Source organism: Canis lupus, chromosome 9 (assembly GCF_048164855.1).
Source record: "Canis lupus baileyi chromosome 9, mCanLup2.hap1, whole genome shotgun sequence".
Lineage (NCBI taxonomy): Eukaryota > Metazoa > Chordata > Mammalia > Carnivora > Canidae > Canis > Canis lupus.
The window spans coordinates 51,791,631-51,814,087 of record NC_132846.1 but is presented as its reverse complement, the minus strand read 5'-3'; the positions used below and the strand labels follow the sequence as shown (position 1 = coordinate 51,814,087).

General features: G+C 38.1%; 1 protein-coding gene across 3 annotated transcripts in view; it reads left to right on the top strand.

Annotated features, from left to right (window-relative positions):
- The window catches only part of SPTLC2 (serine palmitoyltransferase long chain base subunit 2), a 109,557-nt gene that overhangs the window by 50,729 nt on the left and 36,371 nt on the right, over positions 1–22,457 (top strand). For all 3 annotated transcript variants that reach the window (XM_072839494.1, XM_072839495.1, XM_072839496.1), the window contains exons 8-9: positions 161–380; positions 2,945–3,071. In XM_072839494.1, coding sequence (XP_072695595.1) covers positions 161–380; positions 2,945–3,071 — 347 coding nt within the window. The remainder of the gene's footprint in view (positions 1–160; positions 381–2,944; positions 3,072–22,457) is intronic.

Sequence of the window (22,457 nt, the reverse complement as noted above, 5' to 3'; positions counted from 1 at the left end):
ACATCATCTGACTTTGTCAGTTTAAAATCACAGGCAGAGTTGTCAAGCCATTTTTAAAAAGCAATAAACTGAAAAAAATTAATAGTAACAGTAAGGTGGCCAACTCCTAATTTTGAGAGTTGAAAAGTCTCAGTGTATTTGTTTTTTTCTGTTTTGCCAGCATGGAGGGATCTATTGTTCGCCTTCCTGAAGTGATTGCTCTTAAGAAGAAATACAAGGCATACTTGTATCTAGATGAAGCTCACAGCATTGGGGCTCTGGGCCCTTCAGGTCGAGGTGTGGTAGATTACTTTGGCCTAGATCCTGAGGATGTGGACGTTATGATGGGAACATTCACAAAGAGCTTTGGTGCTTCTGGAGGATACATTGGAGGCAAGAAGGTAAAGGGGCCATGCAAATTGAGCAGTTTAGGGTAGAGGTTCTGGCTACCCGATTTGGTAACTCACGTGTAGCAGATACGTGTCCTGAACTGGGATGTGGAGATCCTTAATTTGTTTGTGGCTTAGGCTCACAGCACCAGCAGGCTTCATACTTCAGCTGCTCAGTGAGTGACTGATGAACGAAAGGCTGGTTCTGTTCATTGTTTGTTGTTTTCTTATTTGAGCTTCGTTCTCAACTACATGCTGGTCTGAGATACAGAACACCCTCTTGTATGAAAGGATGCACAGTGGTGCTGCCTGTTTGCCACAGTCTTCTACTGGCTTTGAGTTGTGCCCACAATTTCAAAAGTAGTGAGTTTATAATGAGAGCCAGTGGGAATAGAGGACCAGTTTCCCTGCCCATGGCCTCAAATGCATCTTGGGTGAGCGTAAAGACAGGAAGAAAAATTACTTTGCCTGCTCTGGTTTATTATAAGGCATTGTATTTTTTAATTTAAAAATTATGTAATGAACTATAAGGCATTTGAGAATCAATGTGGTGGAAATGGTTGAACCATAAGAAGGAGACCTAGGTTTGAATATTTCCCTAACTTTGTAAGCCCTACAGCAAAGCATTTAACCTTCCCATTTCCTTATCAGTAAAACAGAGATAAATATGCCTGGCTTAAAAGATTGTAGTAAGGGTTGAAAAAATAGTGTATGTCTGTGCTACAGCCTGGATGAACTAGAAAGCATTATGTTAAAGAAGTCAGTCATAAAAGGTCACGTTGTATTATTTCTTTTGTGTTATATTCATAACAGACAAATCAGGATAAGGATGTAGGTTAGTGGTTGCCAAGGGCTTGAGGGCATGGGGGGAGTGGAAGGTGACTGCCAATAGATATGAGGTTCCTTTCTGAGATAATGAAATGTTCTAAAATTAGCCTGGGGCTCCTGGCTGGCTCAGTCGGTAGAGCATACGACTCTTGATCCTAGGGTCATGAGTTCAAGTACCATCTATAGACAAGAAAATTCAACAGGGTCTGGAGCCTACTTAAAAATAATTAATTAATTTTAAAAATGAGTGATGAAAATCACACAGCTCTGTGAATATACTAAAAGCCACTGAACTGTATGCTTTGGAAAAGTGAATTACATTTCAATAAAACTTATTGTAAAAAAAACCTCTCCATAATACTAAGAAAAGCACATTGTCAAGTATTTGTATGCAGCATGTATTAGGAGCTTATAAACATCTTTAATTCCTTTTTAAAACTTGACTTGTTTGAATGGAATCACTGAAGGCTTAAAGCCTGGACTTTCTCTTAATAATTGATTGCCTTTTAGAGAAAACTCATTAGTGGTTTTAGTCAAGTTTGATAGATTTTTACCTCAAATTTTTGTTAATGGGACCAGGCTCACTTTGGAGAGTTGATTGCTTTTTGGTAAGATTTATTACAAAACCAAAGGACTTAACAGAATACTCTGGGAAATTATTTAGGTATGGTATATCTTTGGCTTTATGGCCTTTGTACAGTTTTTAGTATTTTTGAAGTGATACACTGTTGTATAGTCATATTTTGTGTTTCCTTGTTGGGTCCTGGTACATAACCTACTTTGCACATTTTATTTGAAGATTTAGTGAAGTTAAAAGGAAAGAATAGGGATATACAATTGATTGTTTTGAACTCCTTGTAACTGACGGAGTTTTTTTATAGTGGATGACTTTCTTGTTCTCATGAAAGACCCAATGAATTTCTTCTATTTAATTTCTGCCATATTTATAACATTTTATGAATATCTGTGAATCTCTGTGTATCTGGAGGATATATTTTTTTAAAAAAAGGCAATCCAAACACTTTAATTCAGCATTGTAGATCTGTTTATTTTTTATTTTATTTTATTTTTTTATTCATGGAGACACACAGAGAGAGAGAGAGAGAGTCAGAGGCAGAGACACAGGCAGAGGGAGAAGCAGGCTCCATGCAGGGAGCCTGATGTGGGACTCGATCCTGGGTCTCCAGGATCACGCCCTGGGCTGCAGGTGGCGCTAAATCGCTGCACAACTAGGGCTGCCCTGTAGATCTGTTTATAACATTAAGTGATAGGCTCTCCAAATTTAGAGGTCTTCTTTTTTTTTTTTCTTTTAAAGATTTTATTTATTCATGAGAGACACACAGAGAGAGGGGCAGAGACATAGGCAGAGGGAGAAGCAGGCTCCATGCGGGGAGCCCGATGTGTGGGACTCGATCCCGGGACTTCAGGACCATGCCCTGAGCTAAAGGCAGGCGCTAAATTGCTGAGCCACCCAGGCATCGCTAGAGGTCTTCTTTAAGACTAGTTTTTCTTTCTTTCATGTCATGGCATGTTTAATAACCAGATGAAGCTTGAGGATGTTGCCCTGTGTTGGACCTAGTTGTTGCTGATAGTATACTTTGAGCATGGTGACCTTGCATCTCAGATTAATGTCCCTGTTCCAATGCTGTTGAAGGGAGGAAGAGGCTGCTTTCATCTGGAAGGAAGGCAGTGAAACTGCAGAGAGTTCAAGTTTTACCTCTAATGACTTGCTTCTCTGAACTTCCCAGGAGCTGATAGACTATCTGCGAACACATTCTCATAGCGCAGTATATGCCACGTCACTGTCCGCACCTGTTGTGGAACAGATTGTCACCTCGATGAAGTGTATCATGGGGCAGGATGGCACCACCCTTGGTAAGTCTTTGTTTTCTTGGAAAATTTCCAATGCTCAGTAAATACTTAGCCAAATGAACTCTTTTTCTTGAACTAGTTTCCTAAAATGAGGAGCCTACTGCTGGGCAGGGCTGGCAGGTGGTGAGGCCTTGGTTGCTAAGGACAGCTTTTCAGTGTATTCGGTACACAAAAGCTGTGAGAACTAGCCTGGCTTGCTTCCTGTTGAATTTTCTTGTTTACAGATGGTGACGCTTTAATCTTATTATCCTACCTGTCTTCATAAGTCTTAGGTGATAAGCTAAGGGTCTTTCTTAAATTGCACAATTTTATATGAAGATGTAACTTACTGTGTGTTGAGATGTTTCATTCCCATTGTATTTAAAAGCCACTCTTTGCATATATTAGTGTCCTTGACTTAGTGCCTTTTAAAAGAGTTTCTAGTTTAACAATAGGTAATAAAAGTCATCCTGAATTTGTTTATTCTGTCTTTGGTGAAATAATTAGTGTAAACTTGACACACTGAAATGAACATATACTTGGTTTCTATTTTACTTTTCTTCTGCATCACTAGAGGGCAGTGTTGATTGCAGAAAAGTTAGAACAATTGGGAATTTTGTTTTTTCACTTCTAGAAATATTTCCATTGTGAATATGAGACATACATTAATTTTACTTGTTGCTTTTTAAGTGCTTCTAAAATGAATTTTATATTATCTGCCTTGAGCTCTCCACTCTTCATTTATATATTTTTGTGGTAAGATTGATTTGATTTGCATTGAAAAACAGGAAGGAAGTAGTATATTTGATTTTGATTGATGTAAGCCAGTTTTCTTAAATCAGAATTTTACCTTAATATTTTTTTTTCTAATGTGCAGTATATTCATTATTATCTGTAGTGAGAGATTTTTGGATTTTCAAAGTGTTGATCATTTTCAGTTTCATGAATTGATTCCGTAGGGAAGAAAATATTTCATTCATGTTGTGAACACACAGCATGGAGCCTTGAGAGTAACCCCCTGTTTACAGTAACTACATTATCTTCTCTCTTTCCCTTATGGTGTTATTAGAAATAGTGTGTTTTGATTTGAGATATATATTTATATAGCTAGCAATTATCTAGTTATTTCATCGAGGTGCATCAACCCTATTGATTCAGCATACGTAGGTGACTAAAATGAATAGCTAACAGCTATCAGAGTTAGTTTTGGATGATTTCTTTGCCCTGTTGTAGAGCATGAATCTGTGTGATGTGTGACCTCTGCATAAATGACTTATCTGTACTAAGGAATGAAATCTAGGCTCTGCTGTGATGATAAAATGAAATGTGGTAATTAGTTACAGGCTCTAGGTTAGCACTCATTTTCCAGTTTATTTATTGCCTCTCTGACCACCCCCTAAGCTTAGTGATGTGAGACAACAGCCATCTTATTATGCTCACAGATTCTGTAGGTCAGGAATTCGGTCAGGGCACAGCAGGGATGGCTTGTCTTTGCTCTGTAGTATCCGGGGCTTGAGGTTGAAGACCCAAGCCGCTGGGGAAGACTCAGATGGCTGGGGGCTGGGATCATCTGGAGGCTTCTTCCATCCCAGGTCACTTGGGCCTAAGTGACTTGAACAGTGGGGCTCAGCTGAGGCTCTTGACCAGAGCACTTTCACATGTCCTCCCTGTGAGGAATGGGCTCCTCATAGAACAGCGACTGGTGATCCGGAGGGAATCCTTCAGAGCAAGTGTTCCCAAAAAACCTGCTGTAACCCCATGACCTTTTCCAATTTGTTGTTAACAAGCAGGGCGCTAAGGCCAGTCCAGATTGCAGGGCATGGGAAATCAGACTCCACTTCAAATGGGAATGGGTCCAAGAATTTGTGGCCATTTTTACAACTTGCTACTACCAGCTTTTATGTATTTTAAAAATTGCTCTCTGAAACTTTTAATTAGTATGGGCAAACTTCTTTTGGCTACACTGCTTCTATGCCAAAATAGAGGATAATAAAAGGTAACGATAAGTACCATCTTTCTTAAATCCGGCTACCTGATCTTAATTAAATTTGACCTGATTTCTTTCAGATTTGAGCGTGTAAGGTAATGCTTATTTTTATGGCATAATTGAATGCATCTTTTTATTGCCTGTGTAGTAGAAAGAAAGTGTAAATTAAGCAGCAGCCCTTTGACTATGCCTTAAGGTGACCTTTACAAAGAGGTATCTGCAATTACTTGAGTGTGAGTTTATAGTAGAAGCAGCCTGCCCTCACTGAAACTTAATCTTTAACATTCAAGACATTAAATTTCATTCATTCCACAAATATCAAGTATCTCCCTCTATTAGATTCTGTGAATCTGAATCCACAGGAAATGGGTAGACAAGCAGATCATTTGAGAGGAGTATATATTTTGGGGAGTATTGGAGATGTAGAGGATAGTGGCTTGCTGTATTAATCCCAGAGAGTACTATAACATAGAAAAATCAAAATTAGTCATTTTACCAAATATTTGCCTGCTCTGTGCTAGGCACTTGTGATTCATCAAGAATGAAACACCCCAAAGTTTTTGCATAATGGGGTTTCTAGTGAAACAAGTTAATTAAACAGTGTGCTAGAAAATGAGAAGTACTTCAGGAAAAAGGGAAGTAGAGAAGGTGAGTGATCAGAGGTTCTGGGGACCCACTTTACAATTTTAAATAAGGCGGTCATTGAGAGGTAAGATTTTAGCAAGAATTTGAAGAAGGTGAAGATTTGGCCCTGAAAATCCAGGGTTTATAAAAGGCCTAGAGATGGAGGCCACTCTGTGTTCAGGAACAGCAAAACCACTGTGATCTGTGGGCTGCTTAATGTTAGGAGGCCTCTGGCATGAGTCAGACAGGTTAAAAATGTTATTGGTCCTTCAGATTTTATGAAAAAATACAGAAAAAATGTACCTGTGATCTCATATTTTAATATTAATATCTCACCCCATTTATCTCACTCTTTAAAAAGAAAAAGATAGCTAAAACTCGCTTTTGTTTCCCTTCTTGATTCTTTTTCTCTCACTCCTTCCCCAGAGATACCACTATTCTGAAATTGTCTTTCTGTACGTTAATGCTTTTACTATTTTTACCATGTCTATATATTATCAGTATGCCCCAGTGTTTGAAGGCTATTTGCTTATGATGACTTGCAGAAATGTTTATGAGATTTAACTGTCTGAATAAAAACCCACTATAGTAAATCGTCATGCACACACCACCCAAGATGTTTTCAGTTGTGCATGAATCTGGGGAAGAGGCTGTGGAGTGCACTTCAAGGGGTGCCTGGTGGCTCAGTTTAAGTGTCTGACTTTAGTGCAGGTTATAATCCTGGGGTCCTGGGATGGAGCCCCATGTTGGGCTCCCTGCTCATGTACTCATGCATGCTCTTTCTCAAATAAATAAAATCTTAAAAACAAACAAAAAAACCCCCACACAAAACAACATAGTCCTGAATATTGGGATCCAGTTTGTTCCTAAAAGTGTGTTACAGTGTGAACTTTCAGGTAGCAGAGTCTACATATTATTCAAAAACAGGAAAAATCACATGTTCCTAGCTCATCCAAAACTCCAAACATTTTTTTCCCAAGCCACGAAACACTCTTGAATATCTACATAATAACCTACCAAGAATTTCTATAAAATAGAAAACATCTAAAATAACAGTGACCTACTTGAACCCTAAGACAACTGAAGTACTCTTGTGTACATCGCTCAGTGATGCTGCACAACACGGAGTCCATCATACTTTTAGGAGGTCGTCATATATTCTGGATAATAACTCTTTATGACTGTTGTGTTTCAAACTGAGAAAAATGGCTTTTCTTTAAATATTGTTTATAATATTATGCTTTATAAACGTTCTCCTTTTTGATACGGTAGAATTTCTGAGTCTTTTCCCTTATGGACAATGTTTTTGTGCCTTAAATAATCTTTTCACTGTCAAATATGTCTTCTGTAAGTATTTATTGCTTTCTTCTCCTATTTTATATTACTTAATTGGTGGTATGGGTTTCTGTATAGTTATATGTGTGTGGGCATGATTTATTTTAGGGGTATTCTTCAGTTTCATCTTGGATTATCTAGGCTTTCTAAAACCATAAATTTTCATACTGCACTGTTTCTCAGTTTTTGTATTTTGAATAGATTTGCCTGGAAGATCAGGTTTATACCGAAGCTGCATCAGTATTTGTCTCTCGTTGGATCTCTGTAGTACTCTGACTTGGAAATGAGGGGAGCTGAAGGTAACCCATGTGTGAACAGAAGAGTCTGTTACATGAGAATAGAAATTACAAATTGTAGAGCCCTTTCCTTACTTTGTGGTGAATATCTCCTGGGCAATTTCTGTCTAGGAAAGAGAGAGAACATGTAAATGTTTGGTCTTGGCTTTGATATTAGTTTAAGGCAGTGTTAGACTAAGAAGCTGGCTTTCTTTTCCTGCTCTTACAACTCTAACTTTCTGGTTGCTGTTACTGGACATACAGGTACCAAAGCATGGTTCTAGGTAAACTCATTTTTGGCATACTGTTTTGTCCTTTCTATAAGATGTAAGAGTTCTGTTTATTTGCATGTTTTCAGTCTCTCTGTTGTGTGTATTTCACTATAAACAGGCCTTCCTGTGGGGTCACTCCAAACAGGGTGCTAAACCAATGAAATTCTGTTGTAGGTTAAAGGTGGTCCAGAATCCCTGGGAACTTTGTTTTTTCTCATGTCAGTGTCTGATAATTCAAAGAACTATAGGACTAGATGCTTTTAAAAAGCTGCAGTTAGCATGGCATTATTTTTGTTTTTGTGTTTACACTTGACCACTTACACTCCATAGAATTGAATCCAGTCTTATTACCACACACTCTACCCCATTTGGTACTGATTCATTTTTCTGGACATGCTGTATTCAAAAGATGTGTTTTGGTTTTTGGTTTTTTTTTTTTTAATCATAAATTTACATTTCTCTAAACTAGTCTAATAGAGTTTTTAGCATTTTATATGCACTTGTAAGTTTGAGGTTTTTATTCAGAATGTCACTATTGAGACTGATTTAGGAAGTTAAGGAATTCATGTATTACTTGTGCTAAAGTAGTCTTTATTTTCTTATTTCCTGGCCCAGTATGGAGTCTTGTTGATTTGTGGTACAAATCTCTCATTGCCATGCAAAGATCATCATTCCCATATCTTTTATTTTTAAGCGTACATGTTGTTTCATTTTTTTTTTAACTTTGTGCAACTTATGTAAGAAAAATGAAAAATGTAGGGAGAGATTTGAGCACTCTTATATAGCTGGTGTTCTTGCTTTTCTTACTGGCTCTAAGGGACTGCAGGGAGAACTAAAAGTTACCAAAAAAAAAAAAAAATCACAGTAATTTGACATGTCTGTCCCTAAATTCCATGGCGTAGAGCTAGGTATAGTCATATGGTAGAGTTAACATTTCTGACTGATATTTGTAAACCCTTTTACAATAAAACTATAGAAACAAATTTACAGAAAAGCTGGAAGTACAGCACAAAGAACTTTTTTTCCTGAACCGTATGAAAGTAAGTTGTTGATGTGACGCTTCATCATCCCAAATATTATAGTGAGTACTTCCTACAAAGTCATTTTCCTTTATAACCACGGTACAACCATCCAAAGCAAGAAACTGACACTAATATATTATCAACTAGGCAATATAGCATGATATTATTTCTTTAACTAATACTGGTATGGTATTACTATATCTATTTCTCAGGTCCTTTTCAGGCTTTGCCAGTGTCCCAGTGATGTGGACACGGTTCAGGATCACATGTTGCATTTAGTGGTCCTATCTCTTTAGTCTTCTCTTGTCATAGTTCCTCAATCTTTCTTTGACTTTCATGACTTTGACACCATGAATGATTACAAGCCACTTATGCTTCAGAATATTCCTCAGTTTGGGTTCACTCCCTCTTTTCTTGTGATTAAGATTAAGATATCTTGAATAGGAAAGGCACAGAAGTTATGCTGCATTTTACTCCCTGAATCCTCTCTCTGTCTTCTCAACTAAATATGTAACTATCTTCAGGTTATTCAGGCCCTGGTCAACTTTCTCCATATCAAAGTCAGATTTTTTTGATTATGCCTCTCACTTCTTATTCCCATGGCCACATTTCTGTTTTAGGCCCTGATTACCTGTTGCTCAAACTATTGCCCCCACCTGTAACTGCCTTTTTTTGGCTCCAGTTTTCCTGTATATAACCATTCATTGCTCTTCCCAACATACAGCTCTGTTTGTGAGCGTCAGCTTAAAGATGCAGAAATAGAAAATAGCAGTCTTTGATACCTCCCAATTCACAGAATGAAGTCCAACCTTTATGTGATGCTTAAGATCTTCCACAGTTTGTAGCTTACGTCATCTTTTTCTGCATCCTCTCACCTATCCTTATTTAAACCAATTTGATTCCTCTGACAGAATTCTTATCCTCCCGTCCCCCCAAATTCTGTTCATTCTTCAGGGCCAACTGAAAGATGGTGTCTTGGGCAGCCCAGGTGGCTCAGCAATTTTGCGCCGCCTTTAGTCCAGGGCGTTATCCTGCGGACCTGGGATCGAGTCCCACGTCAGGCTCCCTGTATGGAGCCTGCTTCTCCCTCTTCCTGTGTCTCTGCCTCTCTCTCTGTGTCTCATGAGTAAATAAAAATCAAGAAAGAAAAGAAAGAAAAGAAAAGAAAAGAAAAGAAAGGTTGTGTCTTTTACAGCACCTTTGTACTAATACCTTTTTTCTCTCAAAATCCGTATTTCACAACTTCATAATATCACAAATTTTTATAATTTTGTCTCAGAGTCAGTGTTTAATGTTTGAACACAATGTTTTCTTTAAAGTATATATGCAAGTCAATCAGTAGACTTAACAGCTAGATATTACAACTGGTGTCCAGTCCTAAAATACTGAACATATACAGAAATCTCTAAGCCTTACCTTTTTATTATAACTTTTACTGTCTCAAGTATTTTGTTATTTGATTTTAATTTTTTCTTCATAACTGTTTGGTAGCTACAGCACAATTCCAATGAGCATATAAAGTTTATTATTGCCACATTCAATACATCGAATAATTATTGGTTTTGTCTCAAATGAATTTTGAGTCCTGTGTGATCTTTTTAATATTTATTTACTCATTCATTCATTCATTCATTCATGCATTGAAAGAGAAAGAGAGTGCATGGTGGGAGTGGGAGTGTGGGGAGAGAGGGGTTGAGGGGAAGGAGAAAGAATCCAAGCAGATTCCATGCTGAGTACCAAGCCTAACTCAGGGTTCTATCTCAGGACCCTGAGAGCATGACCTGAACTGAAATCAAGAGTTAAAAATATAACCAACTGTACCACAGAGGTGCCCTTGGGTCCTGTACTATCTTATTAGTATTCATACTTTATTTTGTCCCTTTAGCAAACATGTTTGGTAATTCAAAGATGAAACATAATAAACTATTTGAATAATGCTGTTACAGAAAGAGGGAGACTTTCCCAAAAACGAACTTTCAGTTAATACACAGTATTATTGTGCAGTAACTTTGAAAGCTTGTTATACAGATCATCAACCAGTAGCTTAGGAATGTCACTGTATAATGTGTGAAAGCTCACTAACCCTTTATGTAGTTTTTCCATGTACATATCATTTCCCCATTAGGACCCTTGTCTTGTTCCTCCTTTCCATCTTAAATTTTAGGTGCCTGTATTAGGAATTTAGAGTCAGTAGTTGTTTGACTCGCTTACTCACAAAATTGTTAATTTATCTTCCTAAAGTAGAATATAAAGTCCACGAAAACATGGAGTCTTGACCATCTTGTTCATTTTATTCCTTCTGTTTAAAACCATGTTTGACACATGCAGTAAATGCTTGGTTGATGGTTAAATAAATAATAATTTGTTACCTTGAAAAGAGGCATTGTAAGAGTTAATGACCTATGATTTAGTCCTTTACTATATTCTTTGATTAAGAGAGGTGAGGGACATGGAAGTGTATCAGTTTCTATTACGTACTTGGTGGAAGGTTAATAGGTACTATCTTGTTTATAAATCAGCACATTTTGAAGTTAAGGCCAGTTGACTGGCCACTAGAATTAAAAACAGTAATATGACAAAACTTGGTGGTGATTAGTCGAGGAAACATGGAAAGTTGCAAGAGCACAGCTGTCCCACCACACCACCATGTAGGGGTGCAGGAACAAGAAGCAGAGGTGTAAGTGTATTTAGCACTGTGGGGCTAGCTTGTCAAGGCAAAAGGAGAACTTGGCACTGCTTCCTGGGATGAGAATGGAGGTGGGGAAGGGAGCGCTTCTGTACTTTGTATTTAATATTCTGTACTGCTAGAATTTTATTTTACCGTATAAATATGTTACTTCTCTGAGAGTAAAACTTTTGTTATTAGATTCCACACTACATGAATAACTTATATGGAAAAATCTTGCTTACAATACAGTTAAAAGTAAGACTTATTAAACATATACACAAATATTACAGGGCTGATTGATAAGAAACGTTCTCATCTCTCTCTCTCTTTTTTTTTTTCGTTCTCATCTCTTTTGAGGGAAGATGTGTTGCTTTGTGGTGACCAGGGTGTAGAGCCTTCAAAAAAGCTGCAGCACGTAAAGGAAGTAGAGATCCATTCCCTGCCCTACTTTGTAAGCCTTTTTCTTCCTCCTGACCTTTCCCACATTCTCCCTCCAGTTCCTATCCTTTTCCAGAAGAAAAGGACATGCCACTAGATTGATGAGTAGACATTGAAAGGCATCTGACCTCAGAACTGAAGTGAGTGATGGAATAGTGATGGCATTTGTGCTGCCAGGGTGATTGTACCGTAAGTGGGCATACTGAGTTAGAACAGGCTGGCGAATAGAAAAAAATAACATCAGGAAATTCTGACAAATTCCACTAGACATTTGAAATTCTAGCTTTCACTTCACACACACACACACACACACACACACACACACACACACACGTACGTCCAAGCAGTTAACGGAAATTTAACTGTAAGATCTATTTATGAGTCAAGGCAAAATATGTCTGAGCAAAACCACTAAAATTATGTTTTTCCATTTTCCAGAGCTGTGCTTGACTGTATTTTATTTCTGGCCAAAGATGAAGTTAATAACATGCATAACACCCAGCTTAGTGTCTAATGCCCAGTAACCTTTGGATAAATTTGCCAGATGAATGAATGTACACATGAGCCATAACTATTAGAAAATGAGTGGGTTCTTAGGGCGCCTGGGTGGCTCAGTCAGTTAAGCATCTGCCTTTAGCTCAGGTCCTGATCCCAGGGTCCTGGAATGGAGCCTCACATTGGGCTCCCTGCTCAGTGGGGAGTCTGCTTCTCTCTCTCTCCTTACCCCTCTCCCTCCCCGTGCTTGTGCACTCACTCGCACACACTCTCTGTCTCTCAAAAATAAATAAATACGATCTTAAAAGAAAAGAAAGAAAATGAGTAGGTTCTTAAAGTATGTTGCTTGAATAGATGAATGTTAAACCAAATGGCCAAATGGTGGAACAATATAAATAGATAAGTGTTTTACTACAAAAATTTTCTTCTAAAAAAATTTTATTAATTTTTAATTAATTAATTAATTAATTAGAAAAAGAGAGCGCGCACACGTGCACACACAAGCCAGGGACAGGGAGGAAGAGGAAGAAGGGAGAAGCAGAATTCCCCTGCTGAGCAGGGCTCCTGTCTTGGGGCTCCATCCAAGGACCCTGGAATAATGACCTATAAGCCAAAGGTAAAGGCTTAAGTGACTGTGCTCTCTACTAGGTAAATTTAAAAATAATGACAAGTAGGGTGTGTGGGTGGCTTAGTAAGGCTTCCACTCATGTCATGATCTCCTGGGGTCCTAGGATGGAGGAGCCCTATGTCATCCTCAGGCTCCCTGCTCAGTGGGGAGTCTGCTTCTCCCTCTGCCCCTCCCTCCTGCTCATGCTATCTCTCACACAAGTGCACACTCTCTTTTGCTCATAAATAAATAAATAAATAAATAAATTTTTTAAAATGACAGGTAATTTTCCAGAAAACTATACTTTTTGTACTTTTTAATTTTGAAAGAAGTGGGCCTATTTAGGTGGCTGTTGGTGGAGGAGAAAAAAGGAATACCTTGGGCAGATTGAGGTTTAATTAAAATTAGTTTTAGCTCATTTGAATTAATTCCTATAATAGACTTGTTAATGAGGTGTTAAATGATCATCTTGAGAATCCCAGGAACTGTCAGAAATTAATTTAGGAGAACTGAGAAACTTAAAAAAGAAAGAAAAAACATTCCAGGAGTCCCATGTTGAAGCAGAACTGTAAAAGAAAACAGAGTCTTTTTGGGGAGGTGGGGTGGGCATGGGGAGAATCTCCTGCTTCTCTGCCGGAGGCTGACGGCTTTTACATTTGCTTATGTCTGGTGGGTGGGCTGAGCCTGGACACCCCTCTACACATCCTGTGCTTTCTGAGCTCGGGACTGTGAGGTATTACTATTTATCTAATTTGTTTATTTCACTCTTAGAAATGCATGTAAATAAAAATCAAGTTTTCTAATAAACAGTTTTCTTCTTAGAGTATAGCTTAGCAGTGTATCTGACACCAAAAGTCAGACTAGATTACCTCCTTTCTCATAACTCACTGCCTAGGATGCCGTTAAAAAAATATTGGATTCTACATTTATAAAACATTTATCAAGTATCTAGTCTGTATCCTGTGGTGGATTTGCAGTTGAGCAGTGCAAGGTTGAACAATACATAATCTCGGCCTTTGAAAAAACTTACAGTCTAGTGGTAAAGATAGGATTCCAGAGAAGGACTCGTTGTCAGATACATAGGTATATTCTTCCTTTGTTCAACTTCTCCTTTTCTTAGGTTCCTCCTTCTGTCTCCTCTCCAAAAAGCTCCTTCCTCACCACTTATCCGCCCCCCAATCTTTAACTTCCTTAAAGCCAGCTAATTACTTGAAGCAAATTCAGATTTTATTCATTTTACATTCCTTATCAGTCTCTCTAAGCAGATTTTTTTCTTTAGAGGCTTATCACTCTAAAAAGGAAAAAAAAAAAAAAAAGGAAGCGTATCACTTTAGTAAATTACGGCAATCAAAGAAAAAGACTTTCCTTTTGTCAATTAGCTTCGTCATTATCTAGCCCAAAGGGCTTTTTAACCAATGGCTTAAGCCTTCTAAAATCAGCAAGCACTATGACCACTTTATTTATTTTTTAAATTTTATTTATTTATTCATGAGAGACAGAGGCAGAGAGAGAGAAGCAGGCTCCATGCAAGGGAGCCTGATGTGAGACTCTATCCTGGGACTCCAGGATTGAGCTCTGGGACTGAAGGCAGGCGCTCAACTGCTGAGCTATCCAGGCGTCCCATGACCACTTCATAGTTGAGGAAGTTTGAGCCTGCAAATGGTACAAGTTTTCTCAGTATCTTGTCTCTGAATAGAAAGAACATGGCCTTCTTGAACTCCATCTCCTTCTGAAGTTGCATTAGTGATATTTAGCTTTTTATTAAAACATTTTATTATAACCTCTTCCTAATTTTCTGATTTCTGGTCTAATTTTCCAAAACACAGCTAAATTTAGTTGTAAGTAATCAGCCATACAAATAAATGAAAGCCCTTTGAGGGCATTTACCTGCCTTCCCTCTCTATGGATCAGTAACCCCTTTAGCCTCCCTCTCTGCTTCAGAAATCTGTTTAGAATACTCAGGAGCTTCTGTTGCGCAGGTCTGTTTCTTCACTCCCGGTCTCTTTCTTTCTTCCAGATCCAAATGCTAATAAAAGTTTCTCACCACAAGAGTGGTGTCTCTTTTTGTGTCTTGTGTCAGAGTTTGTTTAAAACCAGCTATTAAGATGTCCACAAGCAAGCAGGCCCGGCAGCTAACCTTTGAACAAATGTAGACTTGTTCATTTAGTAGAATATTGTTCTTATTACAAAACATAAATAAGGAGTTTGAGGTTGTTGCCCTAGGACAGAAAAGGAGACCTGTACTAGACGTCCCTGATTGTGAAGATTTAGTAAGATGTTATAAGGAAACTAATTCTTAATTAAAGTACTGTGATTCAGAGTTTGTTTTTTTAGGATTGAAGTGGATGAATTTTACCTTAGTTTTATTTCATAATCGAATTTACTTTGAAGATTTTTTTTCTCCCATAATTTGATTTATTCAGTTACTGTGTAGCTGAGACTTATAACCATTACTGCAATCTATTCTTCTTATGACTTGCAATTTGTGAACCTTATCACCCAGGTTCTGTTTTGTTTGAAGAAGAATAACTTTCTAAACTTTAACATGATTAGAATTGATTTCCCCCAGAATTATTTCGGAGGATCTTGTCTAGGAGACTTGAGCCTAATTTTTCATCAGTTTTGCTATTTATTGCTATATGAATACTTAATATGTGTAGACAAGTAAGATATATGGACTCTGTTCTTAATTACTAAAGACTTGCCAGATTTGAGAGCTTTCTGAAGAAGAATTGATTTGGAAGAAAAAAAAAAAAGGCACCTATGTTTTTTTAAATTGTCTAAATATTTTACTCTGCCTGCTATCTACTTTGGTGTGGAATGTGGAACAAGGTTCAGAAGGACCTCGTTCAGGTGTACTCTTGTAAGCCCCTGTTCTCAAACTTTGTCCATAGACCATGTTGTATCAGAGGTACTTTTATTGTGGTGGTTCCTGACCTTGCTTCAAAATTAGTCAGAATGCTTATGTCAGGGCCCCTTGCACACCCTGTGACTATCTGGGAATGAGGCCCCTGCAGGGTGTTATTTAAAAGCATCCCAGATTTTAACATGTAGCCAGGGTTGAGCACCACTGTTATAGAGCTTTCTTGAAATGAGAATTCTAGTCCACTTTACCGGACCACACTGAGTCTTAGTGGACAAGGCCTAAAATGTGCATTTTAAAGAAAACTTAAACTAATTTTTAAAGGCTACCTTTTTGTTTATTTAAGTTTGTTTACACAGAAAATAACCAAGAACTACTCTACTGAGAGGTGGTAATTTGGGAAGGAAAGGAAATTGAAAGCCAGATATATGGTCTCTTTCTTTTGAAAGAAAAATAAGGGACATGTTGGCTTGTGAAACAGGAACTTTGTGGCAAAACTGTGTTGCCAGTTTTCATCATTTTTAGAAATCTGGATGCCTTGATGCTTTCTCCTAGAGAGCTGATGATCTTTGCTGAATGAATCAGTGGCATAGGTGGAGAAGGCAGAAATCAATTAGGAAGGGAGAAAGATAACTAAGAATTCAGAGACCCATGGTTGGCTCTTTAAGTCTGGTTGCATTTATTTTTGTTTCACTTTTTTTTAATGGCCTACTAATTCAGGATCAAAATTTTTAGTACATAACCTACAAATGGCCTTGCCCATTATAAGCTTTTAAAAGCTCAATACCAATTAGCTTGTGAAACTTATTATGGCCTTGTCTTCCACCTCTGCAACTGTTCAGTTTATTCAAAGCCTAAACTTTACCAGTGATTGTCTTATTTGCTGACCCTCCTCATCTGAAGATGGGTGCTTGAGCATAGTACACGGGTTTCCTCATCCCTGTAGTTTTTTGTTTTTTGTTTTTAAGATTTTATTTATTTATTCAAGAGAGAGAGCACATGAGCAGGGGGAGGATCAGAGAGAGAAGCAGACTCCTCACTGAATAGGAAGCCTGATGCAGGGCTTGATCCCAGGACCCTAGGATCATGACCTGAGCAAAGGCAGGCACATAACTGACTGAGCCATCCAGGCGTCCTCTCATCCTTGTAGTTCTGCCTGAAAGTAGCTTGTTATGTGTTCCAGCCCCAGAGAACAGTAGGATAGGATAGTCTTTGGACAAATGAAGACTTTCTGTCCTGACAGTGAGCTGGCACCCTTTAAAACTCAATTCCTTAATTTTTCAAAGGCACTTGGCCTCCTTTTAGTTTTGAGCCCTCTGTTTCTGGCTGTGCATTAGCAACCATTCTTTTAAAGTCTTGATTTCATTGAATCAACAACTTTAAGCCTTGGCCGTTGCTGCTTGATACACATCCTGTGGCAGTGCTCAGGAAATCCTAGTTTTTGGCATTGAAACTAATTAAAGGATTAAGCTAAGACTAGTGAGAGGGTGATAAACGGTACTTGAGAGTCACTCACTGTGCAGTACTTGGTGTTCACAAAAACTGCTCTAGTTGTAGATGAGAGAAATAGCAGTGGTAATATAGGAGAGTAAAGTCACATACTTGGCCACATTCTTGTAGGGAGACAAAACAAAGTAGTCTTTGAAACAGTGTCCCTAGGAGAGGGAGAGGCAGGCTGTCTGCTTTGATGTTCATTAGCCTGACAATTGCCCAAGCTGAGCATTTTATCTGTTGCCAGGCTAGCAAAATTGGGGCTACTTTTACTTTATCTGTTGCCAGTCTAGCAAAATAGGGGCTGCTTTTAGGAGATGGTGAACCAAGCTCCGACTCATTTTGCTTCAGTGGTAAACAAAGTTACTGAGCTCCTGCTTTCTGGAAGTCCTTTATAAATCTCCCTTTTACAAGACTAAACTGGAGCATGAAAATAGCTTGTAAAGAATGAGTTGCAGGTAACATTTATTTTCCTATTCCTTGGGTCTCTTAAAGACCTTAAAAATGTTCTAGTGCAATTTAACTGGTACTTAAGGAAGACGTGTTACTCAAATCAGTCTGCTCTGCCTTTTAGCTAATATCATTTTATTTATTTTAGGTAACATTTCTAGATAAGATACTTTATCCTCCTTTCTCTGAAAGCATGTGAAAAACCTGAACTTAAATTCAAATTCCAACAGTGTGGTTTTAAAAATAGCATCACTGTTGGTTTTTTTCTTTACACATCCCATGCTCTCCTCTCTCTCTCACCCTTACTTCTTTTTCTAGTCCTATTGGGTACTTGAAGATACTTTTAGGCATAGTGATCTTAATTTTAGTCTACAAGTTGAAATTCTGCAGGTGCTCATGTAGAAGTTAAAGAACAAAGGAGGACCTTTAACGATGGTTGATTTGTGTGTTTAGGCATTCTTTTGTCCCTTTTTCTCCTTTCTAGTGAGCTATGAGAGCCTGCTTTTCCTGGTACATCCCACCTGGGTACTTGTGACAAATGTACAATTTATTGATCTAGAAAGTGCTGTGATGAGTGGAAAGTGTGGTCTGCTGCCTTCTCCACCCACTTTAGAACTGTCCATAGAAGGTAACCATTGATAATTAAGAAACATTAATGAAGGAGAGATTGCTGCTGCTTTAGGAAGGAAACTTGGATGACTTAAGAATTCATTCTTGTTTTGCCAGCCTCTGCACTTAAGGTATCATCTAAATGTGAAAAAATAAAAATATGAAGTGGAAACTCCTTCATGGTTTAACCTTGTTAACTATCAATATATTTCCGTTGGCATGGAAATCAACTTGGGAACCTACATACTCATAAGATTCATAAGATAAGCAAAAGTTATCAAAATTTTAACAAATACCAAGCATTTGCCTCTATTTATAGAAAGGTTTTCTTTTTTTCCATTAATGGATCTTTACCTTCACTAAACTTATCATTCAGTTTTTAATTCTTCAGCATACTCTGTTCTTGGAGGAATATACGGAAAGTATGGCCACAAGATTTTTTGTTCTAAGATACTTGCTGCTATGGGTGATTTGAGTAATACGTACTATTCAGTGATTCGTAAACAACACCTTGTCAATAGCAGGGTGTCATCTTCCCTGGAGATCTAGAGTGCTATTTTTTTTTTTTTTTTTTTTTTTGCCATTGATGAAGAGTAAAGGAGATACCTAGTCGTTTTTATATTTGGTAGGTGGGGAGGGTCTTATCTCTTGTTTATAACAAAACTATTTAAATGAAGTACAATAATTGTATGGATTAGTACTCTTTCCAATTCTGTGCTTTTTCTTTAATGTTAACAGTGGGGATGGTGGGCACCTGGGTTGCTCAGTGGTTGAGCGTCTGCTTTTGTCTCAGGTCATGGTCCCAGGGTCCTGGGATCAAGTCTCACATTAGGCTTCCTGGAAGGAGCCTGCCTCTCTTTCTGCCTCTATCTCTGTGTCTCATGAATGAAAAAATAAAAATAAAAAACCAATGGGGATGGTGACCATATGGGGAAAGAAGTAGAAAAAAGATAGAAGATGACTGGCTTTAACAGCAGTTAGAGATTTTTTTTTTTTTTAAGATTTATTTATGTATTCATGAGAGACACAGAGAGAGAGATGCAGAGACATAGGCAGAGGGAGAAGCAGGCTCACCAGGCATCCCTAGAGATTATTTTAAACATCTAAGTAAAAGTGTGGCCATTATTTGAGAAAATGTTCTATTAAGTATCATCTGAGTTTCCTTGGGTTTGGGATAACTTGATCAGATAAATAGATGGCTATTTCTTGGACAGGATCCCAAGCTTCCTGAGGCATCAAAGTTGAAATCATCATCATAGGGATCCCTGGGTGGCGCAGCGGTTTAGCGCCTGCCTTTGGCCCAGGGCGCGATCCTGGAGACCTGGGATCGAATCCCACATCGGGCTCCTGGTGCATGGAGCCTGCTTCTCCCTCTGCCTGTGTCTCTGCCTCTCTCTCTCTCTCTCTGTATGACTATCATAAATAAGTAAAAAAAATTAAAAAAAAATATTAAAAAAAAAAAAAAGAAATCATCATCATAAAGCATTTGCTGGACTTTCTCTATTTGGTATTTTTATAGAGAGGAGGAAGGAGAATGGAAAAGAGAGATATTATAAGAAATTGGCTCACGTAGTTATAGAGGCTTACAAGTCTTAAGATCTGAATTTGGCAAGCTAGAGACCCAGAAGAGCTGATATAATTCTAGTCCAAATGCCATTAGTCTTGAGACCCAGGGAGAGCTGAATCTTATTAGTTCAAGTATGAAGGCAGAAAAAACCCTGATGTGCTAGCATGACTGGCAGGAAGAATTCCTTTTTTTTTGGAAGCACCCATTTGTTCTTTTGAAGCCTTCAAATGATTAGATATGGTTGACCCACATTAGGGAGGACAATTCTTTTTTTTTTTTTTTTTAAGATTTATTTATTGGAGAGAGAGAGAACAAGCATGGAGGAAGAGGACAGAGGGGAAAAGGAGAAGAGGGTCTTAAGCAAAAACCATACTAAGCGTGGAGCCTGACGCAGGACTCAGTCTCACAACCCTGAGATCATGAACCCCAAGAGTCAGACGCTTAACCAACTGCACCATCCAGACACCCTGGGAGGACAGTCTACTCAGTTTTTCTCAGTCAACCAATTCAAATGTTAATCTCATCCCAAACATTCTCACAAAGAAGTACACTCAAATTTATGTCTGACCAAATATCTGGACACTGTGGCCCAGTCAAGTTGACACATAAAATTAGCTATCACAGCATCCTCAGTTGATTAGCCCACTTTTTTGAATACTAAAATTTGCCAGCCAAATTTTCAAGGCTCAGTGGAAGTAAATAAGTAAATAAACTCTCTTCTAGGCCTGACAGTGTTTTCCCCCTCCATTTTGTGCTCTGTAGTGAAGACTCAGTTTTCGGTTCTAAACTCTGGTTCTCTATAAATGTAAACAGTTTTTACAATATTAAGTTAGTTAACTTTATATTTTAGTTTCTGTTTCTCAGCTGATTTTTAGTTGGTCCCATTAATGGTATTTATACCCTGGGCAGTTTGCTAGAAAGTAGATCATCAATAACATGAATGAACATATGCAGCTCAGGGATCAGTCTTAAGGATCCAAAATACAAGGTTTTTAATACCAATTTAAATGTACTCATCTATTCATTCATTATTTTGCTTACAAGACTAATACATGCTTATTTTCAAAACCCAGGTAATTACATGTATGTCACAGAAAGTACAGTCCCTATGATTATATGTCCTTGGATAATCCATGTCAATTGTTTAGAATATAGTTTACAGATTTATTACTGTTACTCCTTTTTAGCAATAGCAGATAAATAACACCACTTGATTAGAAGAGTTTGGTAGTTATGGGAGGGAAGAAAATGAGAATAGTTAACTGCTTTTTTAGCAGTTACTGATGACAGTTTTGTTCTACGGTTGTTAGACTTTACTCCATAATTTTGGCAGAACAAAAAAAACAGATGAATCCTGCTAGGATACCTCCCATACCCTATGTATTTACTAGTGCTTAAGAATAACAAAAGAGAAAGAAATCTCATTGTGAGGGCTGTCAGTTTGTGAATTCTCCGTAAATGGGGGCACTAAAAATGCCTAAACAAGTGATCATATCTAAGTTGGCTTGAATATTAGAATCTTATCATTATGGTAAGTGAAGTGTTCCATTTGTTCCACCATTTCATGTGGGTCCCTTCATCTGACAGCACCTCATATAAGGCTATTGGATTACAATGTTAATTCTCTGAAGTATTTTAAAAATGAAACAAAATAAAATAAGCCATTCTTTTCTTTGTTAATTCCTCCCCATAGTTTAAGAATTGGTGAGAGTGGAGTCTAGCCAATTGCCTTCCTCAGCTTTAAACCAGCGAGAATTGCCCTGTGCCTTGGCAGAACACAGGTGACTCTGGGGCAAGAGGCTCTTTATCTGTCTTGACTTGAACATTGGTGGTGTCATCTTTTTCTGTTTTGTGTTCTGAAAAACAATTTTGACCTATATGTGATGGCCAACAAATGTGTACAAGTGATAGAGCTAACACACAAGTAAGCCACGGATTATGCCAGGTGTTCATATGTGCATTTCATGACTTCTGGAGGGTTTCCTCAAGGCATTGGTTGAGAACTCAGTAATGATCAGCAAGAAATAGGATTAATTAGTGAAGGCCTTTGTTTTTTGTTTTTTTAATTTTTATTTATTTATGATAGTCACACAGAGAGAGAGAGAGGCAGAGACACAGGCAGAGGGAAAAGCAGGCTCCATGCTGGGAGCCTGACGTGGGATTCGATCCCGGGTCTCCAGGATCGCGCCCTGGTCCAAAGGCAGGCGCTAAACCGCTGCGCCACCCAGGGATCCCAAGTCTCTGTTCCTATCTGAAAGTACATCTCCATAGGATTATGCTGGAACGCATTTGCTTATAGGTCCCTCACTCCTCCTGAAAGGGGTTATTATGTCCAGATCATGTAATTTCTATACCTGGAATTTTTGCATTTCTAAGCGCAAAATACTTGAAATGAAAAATAGAAAAAAAAAAAAAAGGAAAAAGAAAAATAGGCCATGATAAGGCATTGCTTGGGAAAAGTTACCTTTGACAGATCAAAGTGCTGCTTTGGATTGAACTTGTTCGTTCTGTAAAGTGACTACAAACAGACCTTCTTAGTTAATTTTTGCTTATTCTTGGATTTTGCATGTCTTATATATTTTTGGTTTTACAAACAGATTATCTGTGGCACATTTGTCATCATAATCCACCTCCACAGCTAAATGTGTGTATCATTTCCCCTAAATTCGTGTTACTCATTTCCCCTCTTGGTGGAACTGCCATATGT